The sequence below is a fragment of the Meleagris gallopavo genome, chromosome 1 (assembly GCF_905368555.1).
Source record: "Meleagris gallopavo chromosome 1, MGAL_WU_HG_1.1, whole genome shotgun sequence".
Lineage (NCBI taxonomy): Eukaryota > Metazoa > Chordata > Aves > Galliformes > Phasianidae > Meleagris > Meleagris gallopavo.
In genome coordinates, this window is record NC_139404.1 from 83,815,344 (window position 1) to 83,839,750 (window position 24,407).

At 38.3% G+C, this 24,407-nt stretch overlaps 1 protein-coding gene across 1 annotated transcript in view; it reads right to left on the bottom strand.

The window, feature by feature from the left end:
* Positions 1-24,407, bottom strand: part of IMPG2 (interphotoreceptor matrix proteoglycan 2) — a 55,571-nt gene that overhangs the window by 2,049 nt on the left and 29,115 nt on the right. The window contains exons 6-18 of the mRNA XM_031556307.2: positions 24,134-24,180; positions 23,605-23,696; positions 20,686-20,847; positions 17,996-18,054; positions 14,019-14,263; positions 13,362-13,444; positions 8,883-9,207; positions 6,558-8,326; positions 5,380-5,599; positions 4,021-4,231; positions 2,031-2,219; positions 1,645-1,843; positions 721-800 (exon numbers count right to left, since the gene is read on the bottom strand). Coding sequence (XP_031412167.2) covers positions 721-800; positions 1,645-1,843; positions 2,031-2,219; positions 4,021-4,231; positions 5,380-5,599; positions 6,558-8,326; positions 8,883-9,207; positions 13,362-13,444; positions 14,019-14,263; positions 17,996-18,054; positions 20,686-20,847; positions 23,605-23,696; positions 24,134-24,180 — 3,681 coding nt within the window. The remainder of the gene's footprint in view (positions 1-720; positions 801-1,644; positions 1,844-2,030; positions 2,220-4,020; positions 4,232-5,379; positions 5,600-6,557; positions 8,327-8,882; positions 9,208-13,361; positions 13,445-14,018; positions 14,264-17,995; positions 18,055-20,685; positions 20,848-23,604; positions 23,697-24,133; positions 24,181-24,407) is intronic.

Genomic DNA, 24,407 nt, shown 5'->3' on the forward strand with positions numbered 1-24,407 from the left:
AATTTAGAAGCTGATCTGTCTCAAGATGAAAATATGAACAAGTGACATGGAAAAATGTGAAGAGCAGTTATTTTCAATTAAAAAACAAAACAAAACTGTAGTTGAGGACTTTGGAATACAGAGGTTGTGCTGTATTTTTAACCCGATCCCAAGGAACTGCACTTCAGAATCCTCTAAGTGAACAGAGATATCTGTGATTTTCTTATTGCTACAGTGATAATACAGTTTGTAGGAGACTGAATGCGATACCTAATTCCTTGATAGCCTTTCCCATGTTTGACTTTCATCAAAGCACACAACTCAGCTTGGTTAACTGTTCAGAACTGTATACCTTCTATTCTGATAACATGCCCATAATATCAGATGGTAGTACTGCACTAGTGACCTGCTGGGTTAGCTGCCAAGTCAAGTCTTGCAAACTCGAGATGAACTAACATGCTTTTAAAAATTTCTCTTCTAAATAAAAGAGATAGCAGCAACATCTACACTAAAAGAGTTAGGAAGGTTCTATTTGTGCTTTAACTGCAGGATTCCTCTTCACCATTTTTAATCTAACGGCCTACTTGTGACAGTGATTAAATTAAGTACTTTAAAAGTATTGAAATTTTAACTTCTAGTGCTCCAGCATTTCCAGGCCCTTCATATGAAGAATATAGTAATGTAGTAAAGATTACATGAGAAAACATCAAAGGAATTATGCAGACAAGATATTTCACTCACATTTGATGCTGCCTAACAAACTCTGCAAACTGACGGTCCTTAGCGTAGAGCTCTATAATTCGAATTCTGTCCTGAATTTCCTAGAATACAAGAAAGACAATTTTAGGTACATAACAGAAATTAGAGTACTAGTGAAACTATCTATTTCTTTTTCTTGGAAAATAAAACTCATATCCTTTGCTGTTTCAGTGAGGAGATCTTGAAATTGGACAGTCCAGGGCTAAAATTCTTCTTCATGCTATTTTTAAAAGTGGAGCACTTCAGTTTTGGAATCTAGTCATATTTTACTGTTAAAACCAGGGTTTGGATAGAATGTGACATTTCAACTGGCTTGAACAGAACCATTTCTCTCTCATAGATACTTTCCCACACACCCTGGCTACAGGCTGGATTCACACCTCTCACAATTGCTTAAGAATCTGTGGCTTGCTCCTGGATGTAAATCCTTTCTCCTCTTCAGCAAATCCTGGATACCACTTATACAACAAGATAGGAGGACAGTATGATCTAACTTGCAAGTTATACTAAGAAGTAAGCTTTAAAAACCCTGTATTAAAGGCCAGGAGGTTCCAAATTTTTACAGCATTGATTCCTGCATATCAGTTGGCATCAAAAGCTAAAGACCATGTCTAGCACTAAAGCAAACCACTGCAGCCCCTGTGCAGTTACTTAAGCATTCAGCTCTTTTATCACGTGAAATTCATTACAAGTCAGAACACACACATTCCTTTCTGTATACCTGATAGAAAGGATTTCTTTCCCTGCTTGCTGTCTTCTCTTTAATAGTTGCAGCAGTCATAGTTGTGACTTATCTATCTAGAGCATAGATTTTTGAGAAAGACTGAGGCCTCAAATTGCAATTGTTCAATAAGCTTATTTTTCACAAGATCTTTTTGATGGCATTATGAAAACAAGGTCATTTACCTCCTTAGTAAGCTCACTGTTTTCATAAATGTGCCTTATCTCTTCACTGCTGTAGTCGGTGGATGTCTCTGCACTGGTAGAACTGTAGGACGTTAGCTGAGGGTATCTGCGATAATAATGGCTGTAGCCAGTCGTATCACTTTCATACATGGGGTTGTATTTAACTGCATTCTCAATGGACGAGAGGCTGTCACCCTGCCTGGGGGAGCAATGAACAAACAGTGAGCTTCTCTGCAGACCAGAATGGCAGCAGACAGACTAAGGAAGCCTGGCGCTTGGAGGTGCGCATAAACCCTGCTGCTGGTCAGCTGCACGATACAAGACCTATGATGGAATTATCCTTACTGTGGCAGATGAGCTTTGTAACATTAGATGGTGTCACATACCCCTGTGAGTCCTCGGTGTCGCTTTTTGTGTACTGGTCTCGAAGGGTCCTTGCCAAGAAGAAGATAACAGCAGATGCCACCAGAAGGAATCCTGCCACAGAAGCAATGGCAATACCCACGACCAGTGGCTCAGACACATATTCTTCACAGTGCTCCCCTCTGTACCACCAGTTCTCTCCTACGCGACACCTGCAAAAAAGAAATGCTGGGAAATAAAACACCAACAAAAACTGCAACTTTGATTAATATAAATGTATTTAATTTCTTCTTGTGACGTATCCTCAGTTAATTTACCTCAACAAATAAATGCCTTTGCAAGTTTGAGCACCAACTTTTTTATTGTTATTGGCAACAGCCTTTTGGTATCGCTGAATTGAGTGAAGATAGGTAGAATAAGAAAAGGATAATGCATCTGTGGTGGCAAACTTGCTATTTGGAGCATCCTGTGATGTGCTACAACTGAAGTGTTTAGACTAAATAAAAACTCATGCAGTGATAGAGCCTCGCAAGTAATGTGTCAAACACTACAATGGTAGAAAACAGTCTTTTAATGCTATATGCGAATACACATGAATGTATGTTAAACAAAATGCTCATAGTGTGTAAACTCTACAATGGTTAGGTAAATACATAAAAAGACTAGGAAGAAGCTTGCTCCCAAGAATGAATCTTTGGAATTTCTTCCTTAATCAGCATTCATAATTTCCACTTTGCTGCGGTTTGGAATATGAAAGCTTTAGGTAATACAGACTTTTAAAATATACAGACTTACTTAAAATCTACCAGTAAAAACAATATATTGCATTGCATGTTTTTGGGGCATTTTGTTTTAAAATCTCAAGGAATTACAGCCACTCACAGCAGTGAACCTCATTAATAGAAAACATCAGTAAATTAAGTCTTTTGACCTAAATATCTGAAATAGTTTCTAAAAGCAGTAACCGATACTTCAACTTTTTTGAAAACTTCTTCCTAAGTACTGGCCAGAGCATACCTGAGCACATGTGGTTCCCGTTAGCACTGTTATACAAATATGATAAAATTTATACCACTATACACATCTGTGAAAGTAACTATTTTCATATCATAAAAAAAAAAAACATTTTATTGTTTCTTTTGTTAGCTGCTAAGCCCCTAAGATTAATTTCCTTAAAGTTTTAAGTAAACCTTATTAAAATAAAATCACATGAACTAATATAAGTAGTTATACTAGTGTAAGTAACTATATAACAAATAATAACTAATGTAAGTAGTTATAGCTATCACACTGTTTTAAGTAATTCTACCTTTTGTTGATAGGTATAATTAATTAGTTATTAAAAACAGATTATTGCATTGATAAAAAGGGGAAAAAAAATAGTGCAGTATCAGAGGGCACATTTATCAGTACCTTGCACTATTTCAGTTACCTGTGAAATACAAACATCTGTTTAAACGCATCTGAACCTTAAAAAGCAAAAAAAAAAAGATCTGAGGCATGTGTCTTGATTTTCATATGAACCACACATTATTTTTTCCAAATTAGCAATGCTTTCTTTCCTTATGGAACCTTTTTCTTAAGAGCACTGTATTTAATATATCTGTGCTAAACGAGGATGCCTTTCAAATCTGGATTTTTGTATTGGAGTCAACTAAAATATGTTTTATGACGTTATCTAACACTTTGCTTACTTAGAAAAGCTTCTGGAGATAAATTCTGTCCTCAAATTCAAAGAAAGTGAAGTGAACAACTCAATATACACCACTGCTACTATTTTTTGTAGATAGCTTTACTTCCTGCCATTTCTGTTCTATTAAAGAAATTCGTTACTGTCTCATTTTTGAACTTAAGAAAACTAAAATTAAAACTGGGACCTCCGCTCAACAGTGTTACATGATTGATAATCACTAGCATCTCACGTGTTACGCATTATCTTAGGGAATTTTGCACACATCCCATGGAATCCCAAGGACAGAGGAATGTATGTGAATCAAACAGAAGATGACCTACCTACATATGGCTCCTTGCCCAGGACTGATGTCGCACTTGCCATCATTCAGGCAGAAGTTGGGTTGCAGATCACAAATGCTATTGCAGGGCAGCCCGTCGATGCTCAGGTAGCCAGGATTGCAGACGCACTCAGCTTCCCCACTCCAGCGATTTACTAAGCATTCAGAGAACTCGTTGCAGGCCTGGAACTTGCAGGGATCTGCTTGCTCTCCTGGGAACACCAAAAGCAGAAAATATTAGTAATAGAAGAGAACATTTCCTAAGGCAGAGCACTGTTGCCATTTTCTCAAATGACTTCTTGGTTAAAATAATCTGCCAAAATGCAGCAAGCGTCTTTCCTGAGTTTCAAAGGGCTCTGCTAAGGTGAACAAGCACTAGGAAGTGTTCCTCTGCACAGTGCACATAAGTGGTCTGGCTAAGACCACCCAGCAAGCCAACTGAAAAGGCAAGTATAAGAAGTGTTCTTTTTCTTACTGGAACACGCCGTACCTCAGATGTTCTCTCTCTGCTGGAACTATACTTTGCAAATGAGTAAAACACAGCTGATCTCCAGTACTTCTTGTCACAGAAAATATAGGCAGCACACAGAGAAGGGAAAGGGGACTTCAGGCATCCAGTTCCTACCTGTGAAGTGCCTTTGTCTGCAAGGAGCACAAGCCTGTTGTATATCTGATGTGTTGCATATCAAACTTAAGAGGGTTGGCATGAAATTTAATATCAATATTACAAGATTTTTCATGCTAAATAGACTGCGTTTATAGCAGAACTTCCTCAGAAGCATAGTTGCCATTTGTCAGCTGAGTTGTTTAACACAGGAACTATTTTCAGGTTGCTTTTATGATACACTACTGGCTAACTTGGACAGAAAGAAAGTTCCCTGTATCACAAATGGACTAAGAGGGCCAGACACTTTTTACTGCAATCAAGCTCTGAGTATAAGAGTAAGTCAGCAACTATTTTCTGTATAGATACCTCACAGTTAAACTGGCTACCACTCACGGTGGTAGCCATGTGGAGAAATGTGAAAGTCAGCACAATAGAGATGGGCACCACTGTTCCTGCTGACCAGTCCTCCTCTAACTCCTCAATGAAAGTGCAATGAGAATTATGCAAGCCAGTTTGAATCCCATATTTCTATATGGGCCCCATATTGTTTGTTCAATCTGGGTCCCATTTTGTTGTTCCTCTCTTTAGTCCCATAACAGACTTCTGTTTATTTAAACTCTGTGAAAGTCTGACCTGGGCTTTAGAAAACCCAGCTCGTGAAAAGCACTGGGAAATCTCCGAGCTGTTATGATCCTAAGTAGGTTGTTAAAGCAGAATCTCTTGCTTCAAAACTTACTTCCCTGCCATTTTTACCTGATTCCACATCCAGAGAGTATTTATCAATGGCCAGGTTCATAGTGTGATATGCAGTGTTGCAGAAGTCTTCCAGGATCATATACACAGCGTTGGTGACGTTTCGAGGCACAGGTTTGGCAAATTTCATTCGACTGTTCACCACAATGCTGCCATTTCTGAAGTTCAGGATTTCCAGATTCTGGAAGCCTGTTAGATTTGACTGAAGGTATGGCACCAGCTGCAACACAAAGGACAACGACAGAAAAGCTGAATCCTTGAATCTATACTCAAGTCAGTTGGTATCGCATCAGGCAGTGAGAGTTTGAATTAGTTTATCCAAATCCCATGTCAAGGGTATTAAAACTCTTCCTGATTGAGGCCCATACTGGCATCTTGCCAGAGTCCTGAGTACTTCACACCAAATATCAATTTGTAGACAGTTCCTAATCTACAGTTTAGATACACACTTATATGGATGTACGTGGAGCTCTCCCTTGCCCAAAGCAACACATATGCATGTCATTTCAAAGGGTATTTCCCTCAAGTATGTTATCCTTTTCTATCTCTCTCCTTTACTCCCTCCATCTCCCATAGAAAAATATTCATTACACTCAGGAGAAGAGAATTTCCATGTTAAAATTTGATAATTGTTGCTCTATTTCTTCTATGAGGCTTTGCTAGCTACTGACTATTTAGGAGATGAGTCCATTTACAAACACCTTATTTCCCTAAACTACTACTTACTTGGGATGGATTGAATGAGTTGCAGAAAGGCTATCAGCAGTCCCAATGTATTTACTTCTTCTTTCCCCATAGACTAAATCCAGAGCATACCATAAGCAATTTAAGGAAACATTGTACTAAACTAAGCTACATGTGCTGCATCTACTGACACCAGCAGAGCATCTGCCCAGTATCACTAGAAAATTACGATAATGAGATCATTAGATTTAGAGAGACTACTGACTGACTAAAAAATGAAAACAAAACAAAACAAAAAAACAACTGAAAATGCCCCTCCTTCCCCCGCCTTCCCCATCCCACATTTCCAGATAGCATTTTCCTGGAGAGGGACACATATAACGTCTGGAAACACCAGTCTTGAGTTACTTTCTGCAAAGGAGAGCAGACTAACTCTTAATTGCCAACAATTTCTATCTATGGAAATGGATATTTAGCACAGAAATTACACTTACCAGTTCCAAGAATCGTTGCTCTAATGCTTTATATTCAGGGGAATTCTTATTGAACAGGTCTTCTGAAAACATCATATTGGTAACCCGAAGACTGAAAAACACAACTAAAGCTCGTGATGGAACAGGAGTGCTATTGTGATTTTCATGCGTGGGCCAAGCCACGCCGGCCATCTCTGTGGAGTGGGCATGGGTAGTTGGCTCCACGTGACTGTCAGTCATGCTCTTTGCCTCCTCACTCGGCTCAGGAGAAAAGCTGACCATACTCACATGATCCAGGTCCACTGAAACATCCAGGACTCTTGTTGTTTCACCTCCCAGCTTTGCTGAGGTAACCACAGATGATGACACTGTGGATGCCACGGGAGGGAGATGAGATGGAAGCTCAACAGTGCCTGCTGTTACAGTTACATAGGACTTCAGAATGGTGCTGATACTCATGGAAACATGTGTGTCATGTTCTGTACCATCCTGCCCAGCAAAGCCATCTAGAGCAGTGGCTTGATCTATTAAAGAAGGAACTGCAGTTGAAACTTGAGCTGCAGTCGGCATTGCTGATTGCACTGTTTGATCTAATGTCTTCTCTAGCACTCTGTCAGTAGGCCAAACATCAACTGGCTTCTTTATTGCTAATCCAGTGTCTCGGTCTGCCAATGATGAATCTAGGGTTTGGTGCTCTTCTGTGGAACTATCAGTGCTTACCTCAAAAGATTCCACAGTCAGAACAGTTTCTAAAGAGCTTTTGTCCAAGTAACCTGTTGTAGAAGCTTCAGCTACATTTGACTGCTCTGCTGTGAATAATTCTTCCTCTGTTGGCCTGTCTTCATTTTGATGTTCAACTGCTTCAGAAATGATCTCCTGACCTACACTGTACTCTTCTGATTGTTCTACACTGAGGGCTACAGTAGATGTAAGGAGTCTATCCTCCATACCAAGAGTTACTGTAGATGTAAGGAGACTATCTTCAACAGACAGACCTGTACTGTGTGGTAAGAAAGGATCTTCTCCAGTTGGCAAGTCTGCAAAGGAATAGTCCTCTGATGGCTCCAAAACAAAGGATGGTTTAACAAAAGAAGAATCATCCATGCTCAGTGTTTCCATCTGTGTAGTTGGCTCCACAGATGATGGCTCTCCTGTCTGTAGCAGAGGTACCTGCTGAGTTGTAGTTTCTGGAAAGACAAATATTTCAGACTCGTCAAGGAAATTTTCTTTTATATTGGCCACACCTTCATTCTCATCTTTGGAAGGATCATCCTCTAATTTATTCCTAGAGTTAAGTATATAATCTAAGATCAGACCTTCGGGAATATCTTCAGTTCTGATTAACAAAGAATCATTATCATCATCAAGCCAGCTATCAGGACCAGGGTAGAAAACTGGTTCCAGTGTTGCCATATCCCAAGGCCAAATACTTGGTTCCATTCCTTTCCCTGAACCATCAAAAGCTGAACCAGATCCATCATCAAATATAATTCTATCTCCAAGATAAATATCATTTTCACGTTCTAAAGGAAAAGGACTTTCTTCCACAGACTCGTGCAACAAAGAATCTGCACTGCTACTGTCTGCAGGACTACCCTGAGTTACTTCTTCCTTCTCAGCAGTCACTGTTCTTTTTGTATCGGTCTCCACGACTGATGAGGAGGCCACTGTTGGTGCAGAAAGCAGGGGAGCTGTGTAATCATCTGTAGATGGAGGTTCTTCAGGCGCAAGGTAAGAAGGGGGACTTGAAGGCAGAAGAAAGTCATCAGATAGTCCAGTATCTTCAAACTCTAAAAATAAAAATGAGCTTCCAATTAGTTTTTGTTTATACAAAAAAAAAAGTAAAATATGTTCATTTTGTTGTCTGTAGATAGGCATTCATTATGTTTCCTGTGATATATACTGATCTTTACATGCTGAAGTCTAAAGATCTGTTGACCTCTCCACTTTTCATTCTGCCAAGTCAAGACTGTAGAGTACTCACTAAAGTAGTTACTGTGTAGCATGTCCTTAGTAGACTATCTGATAACTATCTCTGTTTCAGAGATTCATTATTTTCTCATGGAATCACCTAAACGTGCTCCATATGAAAATAGTTCTACTCAGTTAAAGAAGTTTATCTTGTACACACAAGTTGCTGAAGGGATAAACAGGCATTATCAGCTGTTACGGGCAAGTTATCAGAGTGGCTTGTTCTTGGATACATGTACATAGTGAAGGTAAAAATAATCAGAGGAATATATCCAGTGTATAGACCTTTCTGAAAAGTCATTTTAGTAAACTATATGTTTAGTGAGTATTCGGAAACACTGATATCCAAACTTAAACTTCAGTCAATGAACTTACCATCTGAAGAATCAGGGGCTGAAAGCCACTCCAGAGAGTCCAGAGAATCATGATCTATCACTGGTGCAGTGACCAAAGCAGGAGTCTGATTTCCATCCTCTAAATTCAGCCCATCTGGCAAAGATGTGATGTCAGCCTCTGAGGAAAGTGGAGCTTCAGGTATCAAACTGACCTCAGAGTCCAACCTTTCTGGTCTTGGTCGGATTTCATTGTCGTTGGACTCTTCACTATCTAAAGTGGAATCTGGCTTGGTGAAGTCAAAGGGCAAGGTATTGCTGACAGTTGATTCATCCGCTGAAGGCCGTTCAGCTGAAAAAGTGTTATCCTGAAACAAAACCGTAACCTCTATTACAGGGGTAGTATTGGCTGCCCATACTAGCTGAATATACGAAGGGGTGTTAACCAGGAGCAAAATCTGGTACTTTTGCCTTTGTGAGGAAGTAGTGCAAAATAGCAGGAGAAGGATTTGCTAATAACTTCCAATGTACATGTAAAATGCATGTCCTTGTGACACATATTTTGTGTCCAGTCACGTCCACTAAAAAGGGAAAGACGCCATTCCAATTCTTCAGGCGCAGCTTCAGGTAATGGTATTCAGAAATTTGCAGTCTATACCCACCCTGTGTCCTTTCCTTTTCCTTACTGAAAAAATTGAACTGTCCATTTCTATTTAAATCAAAGATAAAGATACACAGTATTGTCATCCTTTCTAAGAAGTGAAGAGGTCCAAGCAGCTACTATTCATCAGCTCCATGATCATTACATTAATTATAATATTGTAGTTGCTAGTATATATAAAACAGTTTAGAAACTGAATTTGACTGTACGTATGCCCTACAGTTGTTTATTACTGTCTTTTGATTCGTGGCTCTGAGAACCTGGGAGGGAAACAGTGATCATAATGTAACCAAGAGCACTTAGAACTTTGAATAACTTCACTCTCAAAGCTGAGATGCCAATGTGGAAAGAAAACTATCAACAGAATATACACAATGAATTTGCCAATTACATGAACTGTGGGAAAAGAATTTGTTTCTAAGCCTCCAATTTGCACACAATTTAATTATAAGACCACACCCCAGTTATTATTTGTTTTACAGATAGAATACTGAGCACATTTTATCTTTGAAGATTAATCCACTCCCACAGTGTCTCATGAGGAAATCATACTGGGGGAAAAAAAAAAAGAAAAAAAAAAAGGAGAAATTAACTAATTTAATCAAGGCTACAAAAGTAAGCTCCCTGCCTAAACTCAGGAGTTACTGCTTTGCATGGATACCTGTCCCACTATGAATGCTGTGCAATAAGTCAGAAATTGACCAAAAAAAGTGTCTTGAGGTATGAAAAACTGCCAAATGAAGAAAGTAGAGCTTACTTACAACTAATTCCTGATAGTGATTAGTAAAGTTGAGTGGACAGCAAACAAGGGTTTGGTAATAAATATGACAGTTAAAAAAAAAGAAAGAAAAAAAAAAAACTATCTATCTAAACATTTCCGTCTCTCACTATTCCCTTCTAATCTCCTTCTGGTACGAATGAAGTCTAAATACTTCTCAGTCTTGGAATTATAATCCTGGTTGAGATGCAGGTGAATTAAATTTTCACCTTCATTCAAACTATATTTGAACTTTAGAAATAAAGTAGTGAAGGTATTTTTATCTAATTATTTGTCTACCAGAATTGACCATGGTTTTTATAGCACTTGTTATGCCACCCAACCTTCTCATATTTTTGAAAGTATATGGTAACTATCAGCTGAAAAGTATATAGACCAAAGAGACGTGCTCCAGCAATTATCTTATTTAGCAAAATTGACTATTATAAATAAACTCGTGAAAAAAAAAGTTACTGTGTAAGATTAGAAACAAATTACACATATAAATTCCATAAAGAATGAAAAAGGACTACCAGCAATCGCTGCTCAATACATTTTTATGTGAGCATTTTGTTGCCAGAAATTGCACTTCATCATTTATTTTAATGTGGATAGATGTTCCTATGACTACAAACATTATTCAAAGATTCTTGTTACAGTGCTATATATTATATTAACAAGTTTAATATCATATTGGCAAGTTCTTTTTTTTTGCTAATGTCTTGAAAGGCTTACAAATATGACAGATGACTGCAAACACAGAACACCCTCCCTGATTTTCCGTTTTCTGCTGCCAGAAAGGCATTGTGCTCAATAAGCCAATGCATTCTACCTGTTGAAACTGAACTGAAATAACAAGAAAATACAGGTTTCAAAAGCTAGACTTGTTTTTTTCTTCATTTTTTAAGAGATTTGTAAAAGTCAAATAAAGGAATTAATGATTAGTTGGTGCCATCTGCTAGCAATAAGATGAAGTAATGATAGTCCCACATTATGTCATGACCCAGTACGATTATACAAATTTAACTCATTCCCAAATCAGCCACAAAAAATAATAGCTAAACTCTTTTTCATAGGTAACAGTTCTATGTAACATTATCTACTTGAACCTCAACGGTTTGATATCTGTGCAAATATTTGACTAATCATTTCAGCCTTGTTTATTGTTTAAGCAGTTTATGAGTTTCTTAAATTTATGTGAAATTACTTCCCAGATTATCTGTGCACATCCAGTAATATTTCTTATATGTATTATTCGCTAAAATTTGTTTAAAACTAAGTATCATCACAAAGCTACCTCTACTTCTACAAAATCTTCTTGCATGTATATGTCAGTATAAAAATGGCAGAATTGTCTTGTTAAATTAAAGATATATAATGTTTTAATACAGTTAGATAGTTGTAGTAAATAGACAGCCCTTTCCTAAAAGTTAAATCTGCAGCATGTTTAAGCTACATACAGCAAACTCATACAAATTTGCATTTTCAATACTAATAGTTATAAAAAATCAGGGGAAACTGGTAACAAAGTTAAGGATATTCTACCTGTGACCAATAGAACAGACACCATTGGCTTCTGTGAAGTCACTAAGAATTTTGCTTCTATGAATGTTTCCAAAGTTGGTCTGAAATAAGGCATGCTTGTGTTCATAACAGCATCTCATAGAGAGCTTAGTGAAAACCTTAATGAAAATTAAATATAGGTGGATCTGGCTTTTGTGGCATGAATTGTGCTCATTTAATTTTGGAAGCATGTGTGTGTTACACAACAGAGTAGAAACCTACTGGGTAAATCCTTAGGCCCAGACAATGCCCCAGCATTCAGCTGTCAGCAGAATTAATTAACTCGATCTCTTCATCTTTGGCACCTCACTTGGTATCTCTGCTTGAAGCCCCACTGTGTTGTACAGACATGTTCAGGGGTACTAACTCTCCTGTCCAGCAGGGGACATTCATCTATGTCCTGAATTGTTCCAGAGATATTCAGAAGAGATAACAATACATTTTCAAAAAAAGAACCAGAAACCAGTGCCTACTAATTTTCTGTGTCCTTTATGTTGTGGTTGGCTGGTGGCTCAGCACCACTCAGTTGTCTGCCCCCCTTCCCAGTGGGATGGAGAAGAGAATAAAAAAATAATGGAGTAGAACTTGTGGGTTGAGATAAAACTATTTGCTAAGATAGAAAAAAGGAAAATAGTTATAACTATTTACATATATAGATGTATATGACAAGTGATGCACAAGCAATTGCTCACCACCCCCTGCCCAATGCCCAGCTAGCCCCTAAGCAGCAGAAGAAAGCCAGAAGAACTCCCATGCCCTTCAAAACTCCTTCTGTATGATGTCAAATGGTATAGAATATCCCTTTTGCCAGTTTAAGTCAGCTAACCCTGTTCCCTCCCAGCTCCTTTGGCTCTTCACTGAGAGCAACCTTGGCTCTGTACAACACTGCTTAGCAGCAAATGTAAGCATTGGTGTGTTATCAACATTATTCTTCTACTAGAACAAAACATAGCATTATACTAGACTTTCTGAAGAAAACAATTCCGTTCCAGCTGAAACTAAGACACTTTACTGGCATCAAGGATGCGTATATCTTTTAAAACCCGAACAAAGAACTTGCAGGTAAAATAAAACAATAACAGAAGTAGCATATAAAACTTACCCTTTTACCTCTTCTAGCAGCCTGCTTTAGTCCTTACAACTATTTCTAACTTCCAAAGAAAGGTAGTGCTGTGGTTGTAATCTTTTTTTCTTTTTCTTTTTCTTTTTCTTTTTCTTTTTCTTTTTCTTTTTTTTTTTTTAACATATTTACAGCTTAAACATTATGGCAAAAACAGACAAAGGAAGAAAAGAAGCCTGAAGAGCAAGTCATGGCTAGACAGCTATGTAATATAAGATGATCACGGAAAACTCTTGTTCAACAGACAGAAAATTATCAGATAAGAGATTTCACCAGAGTTTTTGCTCCTCTGTACATAAACAATAAGATAGAGAAGTTTCTGAGTGCTGGTTTTAATTCCATCTTGCTTAATTAAGCTGTGTGAATGTGTGAAAAGGACAGATGACAAACTAAAAAGGACACTGCTCAGAACCATACTCACATCAAACTCCACATGCTCCAATACAGTTGGATGCTCAGTAATCCAGGATGGATCTTCTTGGGTAGGGTGTAATATTTCTTTCACTAGGAAAATATAAATACGTAGACTATAAAAACTGCAGTAGCAGTGTAAAGAAACTGTTTTAGAACAATTGGGTTAGACTGAAAAACCATTTTTCATCACAGACTTGTGAGACCTTTCCAGAAAGTTGGCCATAGAGATTTTGTTTCTGGAAATATTCCCAGATCACTCACAAGAAGTACAGAAAAAAAAGAAGAGAAGAGAGGGATAGAACACTCTTGATCCTCCACCAGCTATGGCAGGATCTTCGTATATTCAGTGATAAGCCAGGTATTTCCTTTGTGCTCCTCAAGGCAAATACAAAACGACTATGCTGAAGGTCATCTTCATGCTGAAGGCAATATGCATCACATGAACTATGTCTCCTTTCTGTTCCTGTTGATTGTTGAAGAATTATTGGAATTGCATTCTACAAATGATGTTAAAGAAAAATTTGAAAAGGCAAATCTAATGGACTGAGCATGGGATATCACTCCTAATGACTTGACCCGATTAGCAAAACAAACTGTGACACCTTTGTGTTTGTGGCTCCTTTTTAATTATTCAGAGGGCTGATGAATCATAAACAGTACTCACCATTAATAAGCTGGAGAGAGTTGGGGTCTAATGTCAAGGAAGTGTTTTCAAGCAAGGCATTTTTCTGGAGAATTTCGGCAATATAATCTTGGAAATCGCTGATGGTGTAAACAACTGTTGGATTATCTTCTATTCCCATAAAGGAGTTGTCCTCCACCTTGTTGGAATGAAGGTTAATCAGGTCCCAAGTGGCATTGCTGATGGCTTCTCCATCAAATGTAACAGCATAGTGAACTTCCACCCCACTTTGGTTTTACAAAAAGAAAGAACACTGATGAGAACTGCAAGGTTTTTCAAGTATAGCAAATGCAATACTTTTTTTCAAAGAACCTGTGTCAGTAGCCTTTGAAAAAAAAGTTAAATTATACTGCTTTTAAGCATTCTAGTTAAAAACAACTTAATTGGTTTCACACTTGTATCTGCCTGACTATGTTTTCTACCACTGATAAATTTTCTGAAGGAAAAGGTTACCAGAGCGTGACATCTGGTCTGGTCCCAGCCCTGTGTTTCTACTTCTGAATGGTAGAGGGACCATCAAGAGACCAAAATATTGGCTCTCTGCCAGCATATCAGTAGACCCAGCAGCACAGCAATGGTGTGAAAAATGTTTCTAAGGTCATGCCAACGACGAGAATGGCTCTGAAGTAAGAAAAGAGCCCTGATCACTGTCACTGAGCAGTGTCAATCTGCATTAAATAATGCCTTTAGCCACTCTTAGGTGATATATAATGGTACTTTGTAACTGGAAAAGTTTTTCTAGACTCATTTATTATTTGTTCTTTAACAAAGATGGGACCTTGGACAGCCTGATCTAATGTGTGGCAACACTACCCAAGAGATTGGAAATGGATAGTCTTTAAAGTCCCTTCTGATTGAAACCATTTATGAAAGATTCATATCTGTGAACATCTTAGCGTTTTATTATTGACTCTCTCCTATTTTTTTGTTGGTGCTCTCCTAAATACACCTGGATGTCCTCTTCCACATGATAGAGTTAGGTAGAGTTCAGATTTACCATACACTGAGAATAAGCACAAGAGAGCCTTAGAAAATAGAGCATACTTTGGCCGTACAGAGACTGCAGCAAGAAAGTGAAGTAATCTATGAAGTGCTAGGAAAACGTGCTCCAAAGACAGGTTTCCCTCATTCCACAGAGCTGGACTGTATTTCTAAAGTAACAGCTCTGTTCAGGGATGTCTCTAAAGCCCCAGTGCCAGACACAACAAAGACATAATCAGCAAACGCTGACTAAAACCAGGAGCCTGATGAAGTTTTGCTGCTGGAGCTGTTACTGAAATGAGCCCACTGTAGACTCACCCTGTGTACTGACTGTCAGTAGAGGAAATGAAAAAGGACTGCAGTAGTGAAAAGGCAAAGCAAAGATGGAATACAGTGTTTTAGTAAAAAAATAACATTTAGATTTAATACAACTCTGCTATTGTATTAATTACCTGCTGCAGTTAATAATTGCTAAGTAATAACAACACCATCATTTGTCTAGAAATGCCATAATGTCTGGTATTTGGAACACAATCTTTCTGAATTGTTGCATGCATCTTGTTCTGCAGAAATGTAGAGTAGCAGAGGATAGGTGCCACTCATTATTGATTATTAACAGATTTGTTCAGTACCTTTCTTCTAAAAATAAAATGTTCATTCTCTGTAGTACAGCTTGTGGAAACTGGTTATGGCTTTGCTGAGAAATATACAAAAGTAAGTAATACTACCAGTAATTTAAAGGTTGTGGTTTGTTTCTCTGTCTGTAAAATTCCTCAAATAATATCAGAGGAAAATTTAGGATACTCAACTTGCATATGTCTACCAAAAAAAAGTCCATGCTGTTCTCATATTCTGCTAAGAAATGCATGCAAGATTACTGCTAAGATGTGCAACAACTATGGCCTTGAAGATGCTAAGCTAACTGCCTTTGTTGGATAACTATGGTTTTCTTACCAATTTTAATTTATCTTATAATAATCATCTTGTATCTAACTAATTACTGCTAATTAGAAAGATCTTGAATAGTCATTAAGTAATATTATTTTCTTCTCCTTTTGTACTCAGCCCAGTAGCTGACCTTGTTTAAAAAGGTTCTCCTCAAGCAGTTTCTGATAAGCAGCCTTTAAATAAGCAAATTATGTTTTTTTGTAATCAAACCAGATTGGTTACTTGTAGTTTCTGGTAGAAGTCCTTCACACAGTACTTTTGCTGGATTTGTGATTTTGGTGGAGCCAAAACCACAAATTGCCAAGACACTATCCTCCAGCTAACATGTGCTTTCTCATCTGTATAATAAAAATATGTATAAAAATGTTGTCTTTACCTGTCCTCTTCAGGAGAGCTGAATAGAGAAATAAAACACAATAGCAGAACCTGTTAAATCCATATTATTATTTCCTTAAAGTCTAACTTTACCAAATTTGCTTTTGTATTCTACAGGGCACACAAATTTGAAAATCCACACAGCAAAATGATTTAAAGTTGCACGATAAACTCCTCTGCTTTTCCTGAATTGAGATGCTTCCTATTGATCACAATAGAGCAGAATCATTGCTCTGTAGTGCAAATAATACAGTTAAATTCCTGCCAATAACACAAGAAACAAGGCTCCCTAGTTCTACGTAAAGGTAGTTCACAAACACATTGCTTGTCATGCACAGCAGAGCATAGAAACTAGCTTTGATACCCTGCCAGAAATACCAACCTTTTATTTTTCTTCTGAAATGAAGAGAGAGTTTGCAGATGTATTAGACTGCAAACACTGAGATGGAAGGTTTAACCTCCCAGGCAGAGCTTCAGCAGGGTTTTCCCATGTCATTGCCTCAGCTTGTTGTGAGTGTAGCCAGAAGTGAAAGGAGCAACTGAAAAGACAAACCTGCCTTTGGGCTCCAGTGAGGGCTGAAGACGTTCTGTCATTCTGTTTTCCTTGCAGATGCAGGGATAATTACTACATATCTATGAATCAATCTCATCAAGTCAGGTAATTATTGTCTCACAGCCACAACAAAGTGGAGTTCATCAATCCACAGGGAACATTCCTGCCTTGTTGCTTCAAGCATTTCATAATTTGATTGCTATACCATCCTTTTTTGACAGTATTATTGGAACACTGTCCAACCATATGGTTCCAACCATAGAAACTTCCTCACTATAGCTGTTTTGTTATCTGGAAGTATTCTGGTTAGAATTTTTTTGGCTGAAATACTTTAAGGAATACAACTTACAGAGTTTCACATAGAAAACACAAATTAGATTGATTCACAAAAAGCCTCACTGGATTCTGAATGTCATATCCAGTCAATTCAAGTCCAGTCATAATTTGTGATCCATATACACAAAAAATCATAAATCAGATGTTTGATATATAATACACAGGATCCCCATTTTTTCCCCCAAAGTAACCTAAAGTGTAAGTGAATCATAAATCAATTTGAGAAAACTAGTCCTTTAAAGAGTATTTATGAGACTGAAGAGAGTTAAAGCATTCACCTGCCTTTGCTTTGATCACAGGAGAAAGCCTTTACATACTTTAACACCAACCTTTGTAGTCATCCCAAATTAACATCAATAAGTTGAAAAGAAAAGTGTAAACAGTGTATTTTCTAAAAGGATTTCCATGTTCTTCCTTGTTTAATACTAGGACATGTCAACAGTATCAGATATTGGTTTGAAATAAGAAAACATCTCTTTTAATTTTAGGTATGATTCCCTAATATCTTGCCTTAAGATGAAGGCAAACATATCAAGTGAGGTTCTCTAGTGGGTGAGGAGCAGAAAAAAGACAAAGGCATTTATATACAATTCTGTATGTCTATTTTGACCTCTGTACACATACACCATTATGGAAGAACTCTTCCTTTGATTAACACATCCTAGAAATTCCCTCTCACTGATGTTCTTCCAAGTGTGGTGCTAGGGCATTGTACTATCAGACATGATGAGTCTCAACCAGAACATTCACATCGGTATCTTCTTACCTGAATTCCAGGACATGGATGTTTTTGTATCCAGGTAGTCCTTCAAATACATTTTGGATCTATTTTGAAGGGAAAAAAAATATTCACAGAAGTTTCCTCCATCTACTCCTTGTAGAGAAAAATCAGAAAGTATTTTCAACATTTTCTAAAATTCTAAAAATGCATCTGAGATTCCATTTCTAATAGGGAAAAAAAATTGTTAAATATGCTCTTTACAGGAGAGTTTTGGTGTTGCTGTTTTATTATTACAAAAGGGAAAGCAAAAGTATGAAGCACGCCATCTAGCATCCCCCAAGAATTGTATACAAACAATAAAAGAGGAGAAAATTCAAAAAGACCCTGCAGAGATCTGCACAACATCTGCAAAGATGACATTCACACTCTTATTTATGCACCACAAACCCTTTTTTCTCCCAAAAATTCCATTATCTCCTAAATCTCTTCAGATTTAAATAAATTCAGGAAAAGTGCTTCAGACCTTGGCAACCAGAACGAGGGAAGCAGTGACAGCTGCTGTAGGTACAGGGATCTCAGATTCCAAAGATGCCCAAGTGCAAAACATAGTGCAAAACATGGCTCATCTCTGCTGCTCTAGACATACAGAGGGCTCAGGAGTGACTAGTGCTACTCAAAAAGGAAGAACAAAAGCAGAAGAATGGTAGCATGTCCAGGCCCAATTCAATAGTTAATTGTGTTGACAAAAACAAGAAACAGAATACTACCGGTTCTTGCTGGCTTTGGTATTTTTCCTCCCGAAAGATCCTTGCCAATTAAGAATTATTTTCTACTCCTCAAATTCTTCTTCCCCTCCCTAGTCTCCCTATTTTTAAACAGTCTCTGGTGAGATTTAAACAATCCAAGTGCTGCCGACTTGCTTTTCTTTTTGTTTTTTAAATAGCTTCTTCATCCAAGCACAGAGAAAACCAGGCGAGGGATCAAAGGAATGGAACATCCATGTGCCAGGTGGACTCTGTCCCATCTGACATTTCTTCCACACACACACTCCGTGGCATTGCTACTTGGCCACACAACTAGGAAAATTAAGATGTCTAGCCTAGGCTAGCAACTTGTGACAGTTGTGGTGATGCTTTCTGGCTGCAGTTGAAGAGTACATCTCTTTCCCATCTGGCCCAGGATCTGGCCTAGGGTTAGCCCCAGTAAAAGGAATTCAGCAGAGAACCCCCAGTAAATGAAACTAAGAAGGAAACAAAGCTAGAATAAAGATGATCCCACCATTTAGTACCCTGGATGCTTCACCCAGGAGAAAGGAAAGACAAACTCTCTGCCCCAAGAAAATGTTGGTAAGATTGCCATCATTATAAATAAAAAGTAAAGTAAATAAATAAAATAATGAAAACAGTAGGGAGAAGTAACTCAGGAGAGAGTAGCATATTGTATTTTAAGTACCTTTTTGCATGTCGGTGAGCCAGTAACTTTATATGTAGTATACAAATTAAAGCATTCAATTTAATCAAAATTAAATAAACTTGGAGTTAATGTTTAATAAATCATTCATATATGTACATGTATATATGGTTATTTGCATTTTTATATGTGTATATATACACATCCATATATATAAGCACATAAGTATTTTTCTTTGAAGTTTGTGCCTAAAAGTCTAAACTACCGTTCATTTCCAGTGACTCCGGTGGGATTTAAGCATGTGCTTAAGAAGATTTCTGAAGTTGGAAGGTTTAAATATGTGTCCGTATGCACTGCTGATTATGGACACTAATGAAGAACAAGAGATTTTTCAGCAGCCTAGATTTCAAACAGCATTTCATTGCTGCTCCTAGGTGGAAATAACATAAATTCTGTTGTTCATTAGTTCGTCACTTACCACCTCACTTCTGCAATCAAAAATCTGGACACTGTAATCATTAAGAATTTCTAAATCCCACTTAAGGGTTCAGCTTTCATAGGGCACCCAGAGAATGCCCACATGAGCAGATGCTGATGGACCAGTCTGTCTTCCACCTGCACTTCATACTGCTGCAGTGCTGTATCAGAATTACTAGAGCTGCTTTCCAGCACTGCCCCAGCACAGGCTGATGACTCCAAGCAGCAGACAATTCACGTCCTGTCATTTGGAGAGCATGGGCAGTCTGGTTTGCCAACGCTCTCAAACTGTATTTTTACTACCTAGTTTCAAATCAACTATGTGATGGAAGAATTCAAACCTGAACAAGATCTGAAATAAATTCTCTACAGAGACTGGTCACTAGAGAGATGTTAAATTCTATGATTCTAAATATACCTTCAAAAGTCAGAGTCTTCAATTTTCAGAACTTAAAGAACTAATGAAGGTGCATCAAGAGGCAAAAAAGAATCTTGTCACTTCTGTGTGACTTCAAAAGCTCTACTATTGTAACACTGATAGGAAGACGTGCTTATAAATTCTGAGGATGGCAAGGACAAATTTAGAAACAGGACTTTAAAAGAAACAGGACTTTCATAAGAAACACAGGTAGAAAACTGAAGTCATTGTTATGCAACTGATGTGCTACCTGTGATGTCTGACCTACAATCTCAAAAAGGCAGCGTGTCAGACAAAGCAGGGCATTCTCATAGTATTTTCCAGCCTGCTTCAGGCAACAAAAACCCTAAGCTGGTTCTGCAGAACAGTCCTAATATAGATGCTCTGCAGAGTCAGCAAGAAGAAAAAGAACTTGGGGAAGGTAAATCACCTGAGAAACAAATTGTTCAGAGAGTAGCTGATACTTTGCAGTGTCTGGGTCGCTCAACTCCTCGCTGTACTTCTCTCCAGCAATCACAATGCTGAACTCAATCATCTGCTCAGTTACAGGTCTCACTGGAGTCTCATCCTCCTTCTTTATCTCATTATTGATCTGGAAGGAAAAGAGAGAAGGGAGAAAGCAAAAGGTGATTTAGTGTTTTTTATTTTCCCACTTGACTGTGGCTTTTTTCCCAAGAAATAAATCCCCTTTGCCCACTGCAGACCAGATTCCTACTTATCCTGGATTCACTCCACATGGAACATATCCCCAGATATGGCAGCACGTACATGTGGTCCTGCCAGCTGTCAGCACACTGGATTGCTCAGCCTGGGTTCAAACATCTTTTTTTTTATGAGGGCCAGAAAATTCTCCAGACCTGGAGGATCCTCTGGCCCATGATGTAGTAAAAAAATAAGCCCTCTTCATAAATGCTGTAAGGACAGGAACATATCAGGGCAATACTGGCGGGCCAAACAGATGGCATAATGAATGTACTTAATGATGCAGAAGCTGCAGGCCAAAGAACAGCATGCTGACTTGAACCATCAGCACACATTTTATCGTACTCTACAAAGGAGTACAAGAAAGTCTCAGGGACGAAGTGAAAGGTAATAGGACAAACTTATGAGCCAGAATGTTTTTAATATTGTGTATTGCCATTACTTCTATTCTCCATTTGCACATCTTTGCTCTAGTGCAAGGTTGTGTCATTGACCTGAGTCACAAACAGAAACCCAGCAGAGCCAATCTGAAGTGCAACTGTGGATGTACCAAGGGGTCACCTGAGCCTAACCAGCAATGGGCTGATTTACCCATTTATCACAAGGCTCCTGTTTACTTTCTCACTTAGAAGACAATTTACCTTTGCCAAGTTCTACATTTTACATGCACAGCGTGTACAGATACCCTGTGCAATAATTTGGCTTCAGGAACTAACATAGCTGCTGTGAGCAGCAGTGAATTCCAATCAAATTTTCATCTAACTTGAATCGGTGAGCAACACAGGAAGAGCCCTTGCTATTTCATTCCCCACTATTTTTCAAGCAGCATACTATTTCCTGTGGTATACTGAATGTCAAGGAAAACAGATCTTGTTTCATGGTTCTATTCTAGAACAAAAGTCTGGAATTTGGAGGAGGGAGGAAGAGGCTGGCTTAAATCGGCTAAAATGTATTTTGCTATTTACATGCAGCAGTTGCCTTTTCCCTATTAAAAAGTAAGAAATGAGCCAGCAAAGCTGACATTTTCAGCAAAACTGCAGCCTGTGCTATGTATGGTGCAGGAAATGGAACAGTTCCAGAAACTTGGCTCCCACCAGTGAGCACTTGTATATTGTTTAGGGCCCTCTTAGATTTTTTACTTAAATTCTCTTCCCCCACCCACCCCTTCGCGCCTTTTTGACTAAATAACTTTGTTAAGAACCAGAATGATTGGTACACTGCTTAAAGCCAGCTATTATCTCACAAACACACACTTAGCTTGCACATGTCCTGCTGCTACATGACTGTTTGCAACTCCATGTAGTCTGAATCATGTATCAGTCCCCCAAAAACAAAAGCACACTCATGAAGACGAGCTTTGCTCACTCTTGGTCTTGTAATTTGCAATGCATTTTGGCCGCTCAGAGCAATGATGAGGTGAGAAGTAACTGTAGAGAGTGCAAACACTGTAGCAGCAGCAATCCAATTCTGATTTCTTTCTGATTTACTGAGTGGTCTTACTCTCGGCTCAGGTAGTTCTGTTTCAGAAAAAAATAATGGTGTACATGGGACTAAACCACAAGTGTTCATGGTATATAAATATAAAATCAGCCCCTGGACCAGAGTCAGAAGCTTTCTGTCTATTTCATACTCAGTGTTTATTTCTGGAATCATGATATCAGAGCTCAGCAGACACACGTGAAAGCTCTAGAGAAAGTCTGGAATTTGGCCCAGCCTTGTTTCTCAGCCATACTAGGTTACCGAACGGTGCACAGTTAAAGCCCAGTACCATAAATCAGCTTCCAATTATATGCAGCACCTGTAACTTGGTATGCTGCTCAGTAAATCCAGTGAGAGTTTCACATTTATATGCAAACAAGTGCCAGATGATTCGTATGGCTGGTTTGCAAAATTTTCTTTGGTGGTCAGGTAGGCTCAAGCACACTGCAGTTGGAATCTAGAGTTTGGGCTTAAATTTTAATCCAGAAGATCTGTTTTCTGGAAGCAAACACTTCCCCAGGACCTGTCTGGCGGTCAGCACTTCTGAAAGCCAGCTCACTTTAATAGAGACATTTAATGTACTTGCTGTAGGCTTTCCTTTGTTGGGAGTCGTGTTTTAGATATCAAGGTGAGCGTGACTTTAAAACAATAAATAAAAATTCATTTATGACAGTAGAGGAAAAGGAATGGAGAATTAGAAGGAATCTTCAAGGCTACCCAGGCTATCTCTGCTGTCCTAAGTAACTGTACTACTTGGACATTTCACACACTAGGACAGCAATTTAATGTGTATCATGTTTCCATAGGAATAACAACACATCCTTCCCAGAGCATTCAAAGTCCATAAGCATTCAATGTCCATAAGCATTCACTAACTAGTCCTGTTTAGTCACCAACAAAATCATCACTTGGTAACTCATCTATTGTCTCACACAGATGGAGAAGGCACACTGCAAAACCACTGCAAATGGAATAATATCTACACAGGAAGTTATGTAAAAGTTTCTAAGGTTCATTCCCTGCTTTTATGAATTCTTTATTTGTGTTAACACCTTATGCTTAAAACATCTTCATGTACTAGAAAATGGAAATGGTCACCATGGTCTTTAGCAAAGGCAAGAGAATGCTAAACCAAATGAAAAAAAAAAGAAAAAAGAAGAATACTCACAGTAGTGTCTGCATCTTCGATCTCATGGCTGGTACCACCTGGAGGACTCTCAATTGAGACCTCATGAGGAGGAGGAACATTGGCAGCTGCGTCTGAATTTGAAAGAGGAGTATTGTTATTTTTGCTCATGTACGTGTAGATACACCCACGAGCTCAACAATCATAAGTAGTAACACTTCCTATTTCCATCATCGTGAGAAAAACAACACAGGAAACACCTGAAGAGCCTCAGGAAAAGTATCAAATATGCTAATCAGAATTAAATGCTAATGTGCTGCCTAAGCAGCAAGGTATTTTTAAGAACGCAAGGTAAGAGCAGTAAAAACTGCCCAGGACTGATTTCTCAAGTAGGATTTTTCACAATTCGTTTAGTAACAAAATAATGTCAACACACACCCTGAACACCAGAACAGAACCAGCATCATTTGGATGTGAAAAAAATTCACAACTTTTTCACAAATCCACAAGACATTGCTCCATTTTCAAGTAATTCAGAAACAGCTGTGACAAGATTTAGATGAAAACTGACCTCTCAGTGTGGTAACATCAGCATCTGAAGCTGGAGTTGGAGTTCCACTGTTAAATAAAAACAAAACCAGAAATTGAAGTTGGGCATAGTGAGACAGATTGACCAGTTTTTGTTCCTCTGTAATTCTGTTTCAGCACCAAAAAGCATGTTTGCAGAAGAAACTTCTCATGGTGGTGTTTTGCTAGTAACTTCATAGCTGGAATATTGCAAAGCTTAATTTTTATCTTCTGCAACTTAGATATCAGGTCACTTGCAATACACAATACATCATTTG